General features: G+C 44.9%; 1 protein-coding gene across 2 annotated transcripts in view; it reads right to left on the reverse strand.

Annotated features, from left to right (window-relative positions):
- PRKAA2 (protein kinase AMP-activated catalytic subunit alpha 2) overlaps positions 1–15,284 on the reverse strand; it is a 275,147-nt gene that overhangs the window by 64,884 nt on the left and 194,979 nt on the right. For both annotated transcript variants that reach the window (XM_069232599.1, XM_069232600.1), the window contains exon 7: positions 13,187–13,691. In XM_069232599.1, the coding sequence (XP_069088700.1) occupies positions 13,187–13,691 (505 nt within the window). The remainder of the gene's footprint in view (positions 1–13,186; positions 13,692–15,284) is intronic.

Consider the following 15,284-nt stretch of genomic DNA (forward strand, 5'->3'; position numbering starts at 1 on the left):
AGCCATAACCTCCTGGCAGTAAGCTGCGGATATTTCTACTTACACTAAGAAATCCTGTAGGACTGAACGGGCAAAGTGCAGTCTCTTTGTACTTGACTGTCCAGGCAGTAATGCTTTGCAAACGTGTGCAAAGATGCCCACTTTGCTGCCTGACAAATCTCCAGGACAAGAATACGTCGAGCTAATGCAGTGGTAGCATCTTTGCCCCTGGCAGAATGAGCCCTCAAGCCCTCAGGAAGATGTTTCTTGGCCAATGCGTAGCAGATCTTGGTGCAGACAACGACCCAGCGAGAAATGGTTTGCTTCTGCACTACCTGACCCTTCTTTGCTCCAACATGCTCCACAAAGAGTTGGTCATCTACCCAGAACTCTTTTGTGTGATAAAGGTAGAACGAAAACACTCTTTTTGGGTCGAGTCAGTGGAGTCGCTCCTTTTCCTTAGAGGGATGTGGTGGAGCAAAAAAGGTGGGCAGGGTGATGTTCTGACGCAGATTAAATGTGGTCACCATCTTGGGGAGGGAAGGGGCACAAGTTCTGAGAATCACCTTGTCTGGCTAGATAGTGAGATACGGTGGCAGGAAAGTGTCACTGTTGGCATGGTTACCCCCCACACACTTTTTGTCTATTGTTGATTTTGATTGAAAGTGCTCTGGGATCCTGCTAAGCAGGCCCCAGCCCCAGTGTTCTTTTCCTAAAACTGTACCTTTGTATCCACAATTGGCACAAACCTGGCACACAGTTAAGTACACAGTTTTTAAAAGGTAAGCCATGGTACCAAGGGCCAAGTGTTGAGGGAAGGTCTCTAAGGGCTGTAACATGTATTATGCCACCCTAGAGGACCCCTCACCAAGCACATACACACTGCCTTGAAGCTTGTGTGTGCTGATGAGGAGAAAAAGACAAAGTCGACATGGCACCCCTTTTAGGGTGCCATGCCCACAAATCACTGCCTGTGGCAAAGCCAAGTCACCCCTTTAGCAGGCCTTACAGCCCTAAGGCAGGGTGTACTATACCCCAGGTGAGGGCACAGCTGCGCTGCATGAGCAATATGTCCCTACAGTGTCTAAGTCCATTCTTAGACATTGTAAGTACAGTGTAACCATATTAAGTATATGGTCTGGGAGTTTGTCATTACGAACTCCACAGCTCCATAGTGGCTTCACTGAATACTGGGAAATTTGGTATCAAAATTCTCAGTACAATACACCCACACTGATGACAGTGTGGGGTTTATTGAAAAATGCACACGGAGGGCATCTTAGAGATGCCCCCTGTATGTTAGCCAAACTGATAGTGCAGGAGTGACTGATCTGTGCCAGCCTACCACTTTCAAACAAGTTTCTGGCCACATGGAGTGAGTGCCTTTGTGCATTCTGTGGTCAGAAACAAAGGCTGTCCTGAGTGGAGGTGCCTCCCCCTATAGGAACTGTAACACCTGGCGGTGAGCCTCAAAGGCTAAAGCCTTGTGTTACAGTGCCCCAAGGCGCTCCAGCTAGTGGAGATGCCCACCTCCTGGACAAAGCCCTACGTTTGGTGGCAAGTCCAACGGTAAAATTAGGAAAAACAGGGAGGAGTGACCACCCCAGCCAGGACCACCCCTACGGTGTCCAGAGCTGAGTGACCCCCTCCCTGCAGAATTCTCCATCTTTGTTTGGAGGACAGGCACCAATAATATTAAGTTTGTACCCTCTGACCCCTAAAACACCCTTAAATCTAGGATTTAAGAGCCTCTCTGAGCCCAGCTCACCAGATTCCTGGCGACCTACAAGAAGAAAAAGAACTGCTAAGCTTAACCCCCCAGCAGAGAAGAAGAAAGACGACAACTGCTTTGGCCCCAGCCCTACCGGCCTGCCTTCTGCTTCAAAGACCCTGCAAAAGAACCACGACATGTCCAATGGGACCAGCGACCTCTGCCCAACTCCAGAGGACTGCCCTGCACCCAAAAGAACCAAGAACTCCTGAGGACAGAGGCTCTGTCTAAAAAAACCTGCAACTAAGGACTCTCACCTCACTCTGGATGTGTGAGTCCTGACCTCTGTGCACCCGAAGCCCACGGCCTGTGTCCAGGTGGTCCACCCAGTAAGAGAGGGTCCCCAGGAGATTGTGAGCATGTGCTCACCCTGTGTTGACTTCTCCACCCCTCCATGACGACGCTTGCAGAGGGAATCACGAGGACCACCCTGACTGCGAAGTTCCGGACGGAGATATTGGACGCCTAAGAACACACTGCACCCACAGCCCCCAGGCGTTGGCCCGAGACACCCTCCTGGGCTTCGCCTGCAGCCTCTAAGTGAACCCGGGGGTCTACTCATAGACCAGCATTGAAAACCCAACGTCCTGTTTGCACCCAGCCGCCTCTGTGCCGCTGAGGGTGTGTGTTTGGTGCCTACTTGTGGCCCCTTCAGTGCTCTTCTAAACCCCCTGCTCTACCCGCCGAGCCATGGGTACTTCCCTGCAGGCTGACCAGATTCCAAGTGCCCCCTGTCTCCATAGGAGCCCCCGTTAAATTTGCTCATCTTTGACCTCTGCACCTGGCTGGCCCCGTGTTGCTGGTGGTAGGTACTTACCTGTAAAATGATCTAACATTTCTTCCCCCCAGCAACTGTTTCTGAAAATTGTACTAAGTGTCCATTTTTAAAACATAATTGTCAGTAATAACTTATCGATTTCAAACAAAGTACTGTTGATACATATGTGAAATACAAATCTATTGAAGTACTTACCTGCAACTTGAATCTTGTGGTTCTAAAAATAAAAGATATTTTTGCTATATAAAAACCATTGGTCTGGAGTTAAGTCATTGAGTGTGTGCTTCTTCTATTGTTATTGTGTGTACAACAAATGCTTTGCACTATCCTCTGATAAGCCTAACTGCTCAACCACACTACCACAAAAGAGTGCATTAGTATTATCTAATTTAGCCTCTGTTAAGCCTCTGGGGAACCCCTGGACTCTGTGCACACTATATCCCACTCTGATATAGTATATATAGAGCCAGCTTCCTACAGCTTGCATCTCACTCACCCTCCTGGCAGATGTTATTGCCACTAAGAAGGATGTCTTGATGGTGAGCAGCCGGAGGGGACAGTTGTGCAAAGGCTAGAAGGAAGCACACATCAGAAATGTGAGGTCCATATTTAAGTCCCATTGGGGCATAACAAAGGGCGTAGGGGGAAACATATGTACAAGCCCTTTGAGGAATCTATGTACAATGGGGGATTTAAACAGAGAAGGCTGATCCGGCAGCCGAAGGAATGCTGATAAGGCAGAAAGATAGCCATTGAGAGTCCCCAAGACAGAACCCTGCTGGGCAAGGGAAAGAATGAAGAGAAGAATATCAGAAAGTGAAGGAGGATCAATAGACCTTTCTGTACAATAATATACAAAGCGGTTCCAACTTCAGGCATATACCTTTTTAGTGGAGGGACACCTGGCTGCCAAAATAACTTTACACAATTCGGGGGGAAGGTCAAAAGCCATCAACTGCCACCGTTCAATCTCCATGCATGAAGGCGTAGAGTTGACAGGTTCAGGTGGAACCCCCCCCCCCCCCCTGCTGCTGCGACAGAAGATCCTCCTAAAGGGACAGCATGATCAGAGGATTAATTCTCATTTTGATAAGCTCAGGATACCAGCCTCTCCTTTCCCAATCCAGAGACACTAGGATGACTTGGGCCCGGTCGTTCTTGATCTTCTTGAGAACTCTGGGCAGGAGAAGTATGGGCAGAAAAGAGTACAGGAGGCCTGAACTCCACTCATGCCGAAAAGCGTTGCCGAGTGATTGCCGACTTGGAAAGGCCAATGTGCAATACTGCTGACATTGCGCGTTCTCTGTGGAGGCGAACAGATCTAACCAAGGCTCTTCCACCTGCTGAAAAACTCCTTGTGCCACCTATGGATGGGTGCCGCTAGGCATTGATGGCTGAGTTAATCCGCCCAGGCGTTCAGAGAACCTGCCAGGTGTTGAACCAACAGGTTATGCCCTGCTGTTCCAGCCATTTCCAGAGATGCAGAGCCTCTTGACAAAGAGTCCACGACCCCACACCGCCCTGCTTGTTGTGGTACCGCATTGCAATGGTGTTGTCTGTGAACACCTACACAACCTTCTCATTCACAACAGGAAGAAATGCTTTCGGTGCCAGTTGGCTCACCCGGAGCTCCAGCAAGTTGATATGGAGTCCGGATTTCACCGGAGACCAGAGGCCTCTGATTTCCACCTCTTCCAGATGGCCACCCATCCCAGAAGTGACGCATCTGTCACTACTGTGAGATCTGGCTGGGGAAGGGAGAGGAGTCTGTCTCTGACCAAATTGCAGTTCACTAACCACCACTGCAGCTCTTTTGCATTTCCCTCCGAGATCTGAACAGTGTTGGTAAGATTTCCCTGATGCTGCGCCCACTGGAACTTCAGGTCCCACTGCAGAGCCCTCATGTGCCATCCGGCATGTTTGACTAACAGGATGCAGGAAGCCATGAGTCCCAACAGCCTCAGAATTGGTCTCACCGAAAGAGGCCGAAACATCGGAATCATAGCCTGAATAGTCTGGACTCACTGCTCGGGAGGATAAACGTGAAACTGCACTGTGTCCAGAACAGCCCAGGTGAAAGGGAGCTTCTGAGAAGGAGTCCGGTATGACTTCGGCATGTTTATAGAGAACCCCACCGAATGCAGGAGGTCCGCCATAGTTTGAAGGTGGGTGACGAGAGCCCTTGGGCGTAGGAGCCTTCAACAGCCAGTTGTCGAGGTAGGGGAAGACTGAAATCCCTAACTTGCGCAGATGAGCTGCTACCACTGCCATCACCTTGGTGAACATCCGAGGGGCACTGGTGAGACCAAAGGGGAGCACGGTAAAATGAAAGTGCTTGTGGCCCACTTTGAACCACAAGTAACACCTGTGGGCAGGTAGGATGGGGATGTGAAAATATCCCTGCAAGTCCAACGATACCATCCAGTCTCCTTGGTCTAGGGCAGACAAGACCTGAACCAGAGTGAGCATCTTGAATTTCTTCTTTTTGAGGAAGAGATTGACATCCCTTAAATCCAAGATAGGGCGAAGACCCTTGTTCTTCTTTGGAATCAGAAAGTAGTGGGAATAACAACCACTGCCTACTTCTGACATCGGGACCCTTTCTATGGCTCCCTTGGCCAAGAGAGCTGTAACTTTCTCTCAGAGTAAGATTAAATGATCCTCCATCAGCCATTCTTTCAATGGAGGGAAAGAGAGGGAAAGACTGGAAGGGGAGGGAACAGCCCTTCTGTATAATCTGCAAGACCCATTTGTCCGATGTTATGGACTGCCAGTGAGGGAATCCTCCCTCCAACTGGAAGAGCATGTCCACCCTGTAAACCACCATTCCATCTAGTCACCCTTTCCTTCATCAATTCATCCATCCACCATCCCTTTCACTCATCCATCCTTGCACGCATTCTTTCATTCATTCATCCATCTAGCCAGCCACACTTAATCACTAATCCATCCACCCTATCACCCACACATCCATTCATCCATCATTTCACTCACTCACTCACCTACCTTTTCACATTAATTAAGAGCCTTTGTCTGCTGAGCTGCAGACAGAAGAGGACCCTCAAGAGCTCCACCCCCACTGTAGCTGCTAAAGCGGGTGGCTCACGATGCCCCTGTCCAAACCTATCCATCAAAGTTATCCATCCATCCTTTAACTCATTCATTCCTCCATTCATCCTTTCGCTTATCCACCTACCCTTTTACCCCATGCATCTTCTTTTTAACTCAGATTGCAATCCACCCTTTCACTTATCCATACATCCACCTTTTCACTCAACTATCCACCCATCAATCTGGCCACCCAACCTTCGACCTAGCCATCCATCAAGCAAGTTGCTTTACTTTATACCCCAGAGGTGAGGGTGAGGAGGGATCTTGGGGCTGTATGAGGCCCAAGGGTGGAGCATAGAATAAAAGGCCAGGATCACAGGGTTCAAGTCAGATCAGGGGCTGAGGGGTAAATAAGCCAGCCTCTTTCATGCTAGTGCTGTATGTGTCCTGGAGCTGCAGAAGCTCGATGTTTATCTTTTGCTTGAAGTAAATGAAAGGACCAGGAGAGGGCACGGAGGCCACACAAGAGTCTCAGGGAGAAAGTAAAAAGCCTCTTTCCTGACAGTGCTGTGAATGATCTATAAAGGGCTGTAACTTCGAGCTCCACTCAATCATATTATTCTTCTTCTGTGGGAAATGAAAGTGCAGGCCCCAGCTTTTGTATTGGCCCTTTCACTGGCAGTAAAATGCTCATAGCTACTTATTAACTGCCGGTGACCAACAGGGTTGAATGGCTGTGTGTCAGATTACCATAAGTCTTTATCTACTTGTCCTTGGGACAAAATAGAAATTAAAACCTCTTGCACTTGAAAGAAATCTAGATGTCTTGGGCATCATGAGATACGAATTCCCCAACCCTGAATCAGGACATTTGTTTTATCCCTAATTCTTTATGAACTAACTATTGTATATTCACGATTTTTGAGGGGACACTCAATAAGTCCATCGCCGTGAGAGCAGGAGGTGGACATCCCCAAGAAGAAGGCAGTCGCCGCCTGGGTGAAAGACAGTTGCTTCAAGTTCAACTCCGACAAGGCAGAAGACCTCATTTTGGGCACCACCCCCTGCACCTGGGATGAATCCTGGTGGCCAAAAGCTCTCAGAGCCCCCCCACACCGACCCACCATGCACATAACCTCAGCATCATGGCATTGATGCCTCGCTCTCCATGAACTAACATGTCAACGCCATCTTGTCCTCATGCTTCCACACGCTCTGCCTGCTCCGGAAGATCTTCAAGTGGATCCCCATTGAATCCAGAAGAACAGTCAGCCAGAGGCTCGTCAGCAGCAAGCTCGACTACAGCAACACACTCTATGCCGGCACCTCCCAGAAAAGCTCCAAAAGAAGCTGCAAAGAATCCAGAAAGCTGCTGCTAGACTGATCCTGGACATCCCTCACTGCAGCCACATCTCCCAATCAACAAAAGAATCACCTTCAAGATCCTCACGCACGCCTACAAGGCCCTCCACAATATCGGATCTCCATACTACAACCATCCGCTTAACTTCCACATGCCCATCAGACAACTCTGTTCCACTCATCTGGCCCTGGCCACCATGCCACAGATCCGGAAGACCACAGCTGGAGGAAGATCCTTCTCCTGCCTCGCTGCTAAGATCTGGAACTCTCTTCCTCTTCATCTCAAGCAATCTCCCTTTCTGCCTCAATTCAGGAAGGACCTCAAGACATGGCTGTTCGAATGAACTAGCCTTCCAGCGCCTCGAGACCTGAATGGGTGAATCCCTGCACTCTATAAGAATCCTGATTGATTGATTGAAATAAGAACAATTAGTTGAGTGCCATCTACAAATGTGCAGAATTTACAGCCAAAACTCCAGGTTAGTTTAGCTATGGGAAAGATGTAGATATTGAATAAACAAGGAACCCTGGAGGTACCCATGTATCTAGGGGGGCTGACATTGAAAAGTTGTTGTCTGTAAAACCTTTTTGGCTCTATTTCAGAGAAAGGAGGAGAGACAAGAGTTTTTCCCCCTATATTATATGCAGATAGTCTTGAAATTTGCATGCTGTTGTCCATGGCGTTGTTAGAAATGGGATCTCTAGTTGGCAGCCGGTTTGCACCCTGTCACAATAGGGACCTTTACTCTAGTCAGGATAAGGGAGATACCCAGCTAAAATAACCCATGATCATCCCCTTGAAAGCTTGGCACAAGCAATCAGGCTTATCTCAGAAGCAATGTGTAAAGCATTTGCACATAACACACAGTAATATAGTGAAAACACTACAAAAGGACACCACACCAGTTTCAGAAATATAGCTCATATTTATCTATGTAAAACAAGATCAAAATGAGAAAAATCCAACATCAGTTATAAAGATATTAATTTTGCAGAAATTAACTTAAAATACAGTTCCTTGAAGTTGATAGCTCCGTTTGGGGCTATCACTGCGTTGTGAACAAATAATCCAACAATTCAGGCTGGCCGTGGCGTTGCAGGCCAGCTACGGTGTTGGGAGGACCAGCAAACAGTGCTTTGGAAATGCAGGGCGTCGTGATCATTGTGATGAGATCCGGAGTGTGGCATTGCAGGTGCCAGTTCCGGAGGTCGGTGTGGGGGTCATCAGGCCCTTGAAGTCAAACGTGTTGCAGATCAAACTCCGGGCTGATGACTGAATTAGGAGCACTGGCGTGGATGGCGTCTGGGCTATGGTGCGAAGCGGGACATTGTGACGTTCGGTGCCCACAGGTCACAGTGCAGGCAGTGGATCGGTGACAGTGTCCTGCAGCGTCCGTTTAGACCAAGGCTGCGGTGTGAAGCGGGGCAGTACTCACCTCCCCCACCCCCTCAGCTCTTCAGATCTTTTCCTTGGCAGAGGTTCCTCTTGATCCAGAAGTGTTCTAAAGTCTGGGGTTTTGAGTCCACTACTTATACTCCTTTCTGTCTTTGAAGTAGGCATACTTCAAAGGAAAGTCTCTGTTGTTGACATGATCCTGCTTTGCCCAGGCCTGGGCCCAGACACACACCAGGGGGTTTGAGACTGCACTGTGTGAGAACAGGCACAGCCCTTTTAGGTGTAAGTGTTGACTCCTCCCTCCCCACTGTAGCCCAGGAGACTCATCAGGATATGCAGATTACTCCCCAGCTCCCTTTGTGTCACTGTCTAGAGGGAATTCACAACAGCCCAACTGTCAGTCTGACCCAGACGTCGAATACACAAGCAGGCAGAGGCACAGAATGGTTTAAGCAAAAACATGCCCACTTTCTAAAAGTGGCATTTCCAAATAGACAATTTAAAAAACAACTTTACAAAAAGATGTGTTTTTAAATTGTGAGTCCCCAAACTTCAGATCTCTATTTGCTCCCAAAGGGAAACCACACTTAAACGTTATTTTAGTCAGCCCCCATGTTAACCTGTGAGAGAGATAGGCCTTGCAACAGTGAAAAATGAATTTGACAGTATTTCACTGTTAGGACATGTAAAACACACCAGTATGTGTCCTACCTACCAAATACACTGCACCCTGGCTACAGGACTACCTAGGGCCTACCTTAGGGGTGCCTTACATGTATTATTAGGGAAGGTTTGGGACAGATGGAATTGGCAGTTTAAAACAGCACACACACACACTGCAGTGGCAGATCATGTTCACAGGGCTACGCATGTGGATGGCACAACCAGTGTTGCAGGCCCACTAGTAACATTTGATTTACAGGCCCTGGGCACCCCTAGTGCACTTTACTAGGGGCTTACTAGTAAATCAAATTGCCAATCATGGATAAACCAATACAATTTACATAGGGAGCACTTGCACTTTAGCACTGATCAGCAGTGGTAAGGTCTACAGAGACAATAAACCAGCAAAAACAGATCAGACAAAATAGGAGGAAAAAGGTGAAAAGTTTGGGGATAACCCTGAAAAAAGGGCCATTTCCAACAGGTGTCAAACGCTCCTGACAGATACACAAGATGAGTGCACTTGAGTGATTACAGTTGGTAGCAATCCAAGTACTGTCAGAGACTGGTAGTGAAGTGGAACCTGTGCTACTTTTTTGTCAAAATACAACTTGTGAATCGCCTAGAATTGAGAACTGGCTTAATGGTTTCTATGATCTTCATTACAGCTGACAGAATGGTGATGGGCCTTTAACTTGTCAATTCGTTTGGTTCAAGATTACACTTCTTTAGTATTGGAATCACTATACATTATATAAGCTGAAATGGAATGTTACCATGATTGAATGGCAAATAAGTGATTTTATGAAAAGTAATGCTAACTCCGCATGATGCATTTTTATAGGAATAGGATCGACATAAGAGCGTAGTTTGCTAGATTAAACAACTTTAGAAAATTGGACATAAAAGAGAGAAATAAACAGATTGAAGGAGTAATTGAATTTGTTCTTTACCTCAACAATGGAAGTCACCATCCAATCCTGGGGTACAGTGGGATTGAAACTGTGAGCTGTGGCAAGATACGTAAAATTACATTGAATGAACTCACGGATGCATATAATTTTTTGTTTAAAAAATTGGAGTGTTTAGAATAGAACTCTTGGGTACATACAGACTGAGGAATAGAATTAGAGTTTCTAGAAAGATAATTTTTTAATATTCTATGTTTCATTTTGTTTGTTAGGTGCACCAAAAACCCATTAAAAATAATATTGCCTACAATCTGTGATTACTTTTCAATCATCTGAAGTATTTTTTGGAGAGTCAATTTGTGTTTGTGGTGATAAACTCAATTTTCTAAAGTACTCTTTCAGAACTATCCTTTAAGGATATATAAACTCATATTTTTTTTTACTTTATTTACTTTCAAGAGGAACAGAAAGTTTCCTTCTGACTGCAAACGATTTGTTATATTTTTCTCTTTATGCAGGTGTTGTATAAAGGTAGTGTTATAAGTTGGGAAAATGATTCCTCATTAACTAGGCAAACTCTCTAATTCTAATGAATGTTTGTTACATGAACGTTTTCAGAAAAAAATACCTAGAATAGAATAGAATAGAACAGAATAGAGAAGGGAAGAGTTCTGACCATACTTGTAATTTAAGACTTGAGCATAGCTCCAATGATCCAAACAGGTTAAACTAGTGAGTTAGTGGCTATACATAAAAAGCCACAGGGACTAAAGTGTTTATTTTTTAAGAGCAAAAAAGTTATGTGCTTCCAGAGATGGTCACGTATTCGTTAATACAATCATGGTCACAAAGAAAAGTAAGTATCCCTGCATTAAAAATTAATTTTAGGAAGCTGGCAAATCTCACAGTGTGGCTAGGTTAACAGAGACCAGAGCGACACAATGAGGAATCTGAAAAAGAGGCAGAGCAGGAGGGTGCTGAATACTGGTAGTGACTTCTAGGAACTTTGTAAATAGTACATAGAAGAGAATTTCTAATATAATAGAAGGCTTAAGCAAGCATATGAAAGTGCTGAATGGAGCAAAAGTCCTCACTAAAGCTATGACCATCTGAGGTGCAGACTCATAACTAGTATCCCCAAATGGATTCAGTTGCTGATACGACCAGCTGGAAAGTATGGTGATAAGGAGATTTATATATTGCCATGTGAGCTCTGATAGATCTCCACATTTTAAATCTTGCTCTCTATTGAACAAAGGAAGCCCATGAAATCCAATGGAGAAGTTACAGACAAGCAGTAAATCTTGTGTCACAAATTTAGTAAAATCAGCAGTGAGCACTCAGGCGTAGCCTAAGACAACAGGTCAGTGTGGTTCATCTAATGCAGTGGTGTTGAATTTCTATAGCCCAACGCCAACCACATGTAGTTTGGAGTCAAGGACAACAGGTTTTTCTGTTTGTGTCTATGGGGCAAGTAGGCCCAACCCCCAACAGCACAAACACTTTGGCTGCCAGTTTACAGTACAACATTATGGAACAGGAAAGGGAATTGTCTGCTGTTGATGTAATATTTGTGCCCATATGCTCATGCTGATCGATATTGCATTTATGGTTCATTAAAGGAAAGCCTTTATTATTGGGGTGAGCACTCTAAATACATGTTGTAAGCTCGGACTGCAGTGCTGACAGTGGTACCAGTAAAAAAAATGTGTACACACGTTTGCAAAGTTTAACAATATGAGGATAACGCTCCCAGAATGCTCTCTGATTAGATACAAATATTTGCAAAAGCTTGGAAGCAAGTTTGATGATTCTTTGCTTACAAAATAAAATGTTCACAAAAAGTGCAACTAGGAAATAATGTTTTGCTAAATTACTGTGCAATATTAGGTACCATTTCTTTAAAGCATCATTCAGTAAAAAGTTCGATCCATGCCAGTATTTACCAAAAATATTCATAATGGAAAATCAGTGAAACCAGTTTCAATGAGATTATGGGAAACATGAAAATAAACAAGCACTGGCAAAGCTAACAGGTGTGACACTGGAGGTCAGTCTTTTGGTTTTGTCAATATGTGTCTTATTTTGACATTGCTTTTGTAAAACTTTATTGTTGTGGGAGCTGTTGGGTCCTCACCATTGTAACAAACTGGCAAAAATATATTTTGGTCTTAAAAAGCACACATTGTCTCAGTAGATTCTGGCTCTGAACAAATATACTTTGTGTGCTGGTACACTCCTTACGAAACAGCAGATTGCTATCACTCATAGGGAAGTCAGTAGATAGATGGATAGAAAGAGGGAGAGAGCATTTTAATAAAAACAAAAAGTCTTGGACCTAATTAGGGGCCCATTTGTTAAAGAAAGTCACAAAAGTGCACCCATAGTATATGTCTTTGCATTACAACAGATTTACACATTTCATGAATTCACAAGTATGTACAGAGGTAGAGCAGGAAATCGTACTCTAGAAAATATGTGTGAACTGTATTTTAGCATGAGCAAATATGCATGTGTAGATTTGCTCATGTGTAAATATGTTGAGGTTTTCCAAGTTCACTTTCCCTCCAACCACTTTTTCCCCAAACCTGGAAAAAGGTTTACTTTTGCCCTTGTCAGAAGTACATTTCATCCTTTCCCAGCATGGGAACAGATTGGAGAAGAACTGGTGAAAACCCATAAAACATGCAGATTAGTAGGTTTGCACAGACTCAACACAGCATTCCAACCTTGGTACCTTTGCTTACTGCTGCCTCCAGCCCCAGATTGGGGAGGTGCAGAAGGGTGGAAAAATAACAAACTTGCTATTATTCAAGCCCTACTATAGTATTAGCCCTGGCACAATCAGAGAGCTCTCAGATAATGAGATTGATGCCAAAATGTGTGGACGCTCTGCATGGCACCAAAAGTACAAGTAGATTTTTTTTATAGGACAAGTAGATTTATGAAGGAACATGTCCTGTGAACAAATAGATATTTTATTAAATTCCACACCCTTGTACTGTCTGAGGGGGAGAATACGGGAGTATGAATAAAGGCAAAGTGGGCATGTGAATGGTGTGGCAGAACATACCCTAAAGCCTCTGTGTTGCTGCAGCAGATGCTTTGATCACACGCAGGGAAAGATGTGACTGCTTTGGAGAAGAAAAAAAAAGGACTGAGGTGTTAAGATAAATATTATTTTGAATAACATGATTCTTCAATGTGTATATTGTAATGGGCAAGCATACAGACATCTTGGTTTAATCAAGATCAGTCACTTAAATGTTTCATACCTTCCACTCAAAATCCAGCTGCTTCATGGCCCGGTAAACTTCAGCCATAATGTCATAAGGCTTGCTTTGGCTGCGGATTCCCAGATGCCACTTGGACTTCTTCACAGACAGTGGTTTTGGCTTTGTAGTGTTCAAGGCATCCAGGGGACATCTAGCTTTGGGGTTGTCTGCCAGCAAAGGAGGCATGCGCTCTGGATGGGGCTTCACGCCGGGGGGTATTTGCATAGTGCTATCATCCATGAAAGAGCTAGTAGGAGGGCTTGATGCGAGGTAGAACTCACTGGCTTGGTTCATAATTCTTCGATTGTCGATAATAAGATGATAGGCTACTGCCAGCTGGTCCTGGGGGTCACCACAGTACAAGCTGTTCAAAACTTCGGCCTCTGTACATTCAAACTTCTCGCACAGCTCCTTCACTGCCTCATCATCGATCACATTGCCGTCATATGAGGGGTCTTCAGGAAACAGGTAGGTGGGTAAGTCTTGTTTAAACCATTCATGCTCTCTGCAGGAGAAGAAAGGTAGATTAAAACAGAACTGGTATTGACGTGATAAGCACCTATCAAAAGAGAATATGAGTTAAAACAACATTTGCCTTCATGTGTAATGTACTGCTTTTAAGCAGACTGCACACTGGGGATCACAGAAACAAATGTAAACATGCTGTACTGCTCAACATGTCCTTTTGTTTCATAAATTGCAAAGATAAAACAAATAAATAAACATGACGGGAATATGTAATGCAGTAAATCTGGCAGATAAGTATAGCACAAAGGCAGACTCCAATAGTCATCCATATATAAAAATAGCCGATGCGACTCGAGCACCCCCAAAAGAAAGGTTCCAGAGCAACATTATGAAAACATCAGAATTACAAAGCCTAGACAAATGTTACATATACAAAACGACAGGGTAAATCCAAGAGTATATAATGTGATTGTAGAACTATAATAGTTCAACTAGTGGTTCCTCCTTGTGCAGGATTAGTCAAAAGTAATAATAAGGACATCAAGAAACCATCTGGCAAGAATATATTCAATTCATGTACTGCATCATATTTTGTGCCAATTATATGGCCTTATTTCTCACCGTAGCTGGCTATTAAATGCCCTTTTCAGCGCTGTTACAAGAGATTGGGCCTTCATTCCACCCCATATTTAGCCAATATCTCCAAAAGTGTACAGGTGACATGACAGTCTCATTCAATGTCAGTATATGCCCCACTCATAACAGGTGAACAACCTGAAACTCTCAGCCACTACCAGAACACACACAACCACCACGAAAAACCTGCATGAGGAGGAACCCTGACTCCTTGGTCAGATCACTCCAGATGTCCTGCCTGGTGTAGATTCTAGTTAGGAAATCAATGCAGCTAGGCTTAATGTGCTAGCTAGGCTATCAATGTGCTAGCTACTTCTTCCATCATTTTAATTCTTCTGCGCACATGAACATTGTTAATGCTGCTGAGGGCATGCTCAAACAGCTCATTGTAAAGATGGAAGATGCCTTACTGACACATAGGAGCTTAATCCACAGTGGAGCCAGTAGGGGGGCTATGGGTGCCGTCATAAGCCCTGTCTCACTTTGTTCCCCAAGCACATCGTCCCTACAAGTAAAAGGAATTCACAAGACGTACAAAGCGCACAAGGAGCATCTTTCATAGAAGGTACAAGTGAGTGGATCGTATACATAAAACCAGGTTCTTCCAGGAAGAATAAAATCCTTAATGAGTGTGTTTCAAACAAGGGCATGCCTACATTTCAATCCAAAGCTCTCACCGGCTTAACAAAAGAGTAAATACAAAGAAGTAAAGCAGAAGCGAGGATGCCTCAGGGAACAGATGCACCAAATGTGTCTCCAGGATAACAGAACCATACAGAGAGAACCACTGACACCACCATCACAGGCAATGAGTCCAGAGGCAGTGCAAGATACACAACAAATTTGGTCATCCTAACAATTCAAGCTGCGAAGCGGAAATGGGGGACGACGTAGGGTACGGCTCTCTGATATGAAGAGGTGCGCCGCATTCGCAGATGTCCCATCTCTCCTGAATGGGACACACTCCTGTTGCAGTATCTACAACTCACCACCC

The sequence above is a fragment of the Pleurodeles waltl genome, chromosome 4_2 (assembly GCF_031143425.1).
Source record: "Pleurodeles waltl isolate 20211129_DDA chromosome 4_2, aPleWal1.hap1.20221129, whole genome shotgun sequence".
In the NCBI taxonomy this organism is placed as follows: domain Eukaryota; kingdom Metazoa; phylum Chordata; class Amphibia; order Caudata; family Salamandridae; genus Pleurodeles; species Pleurodeles waltl.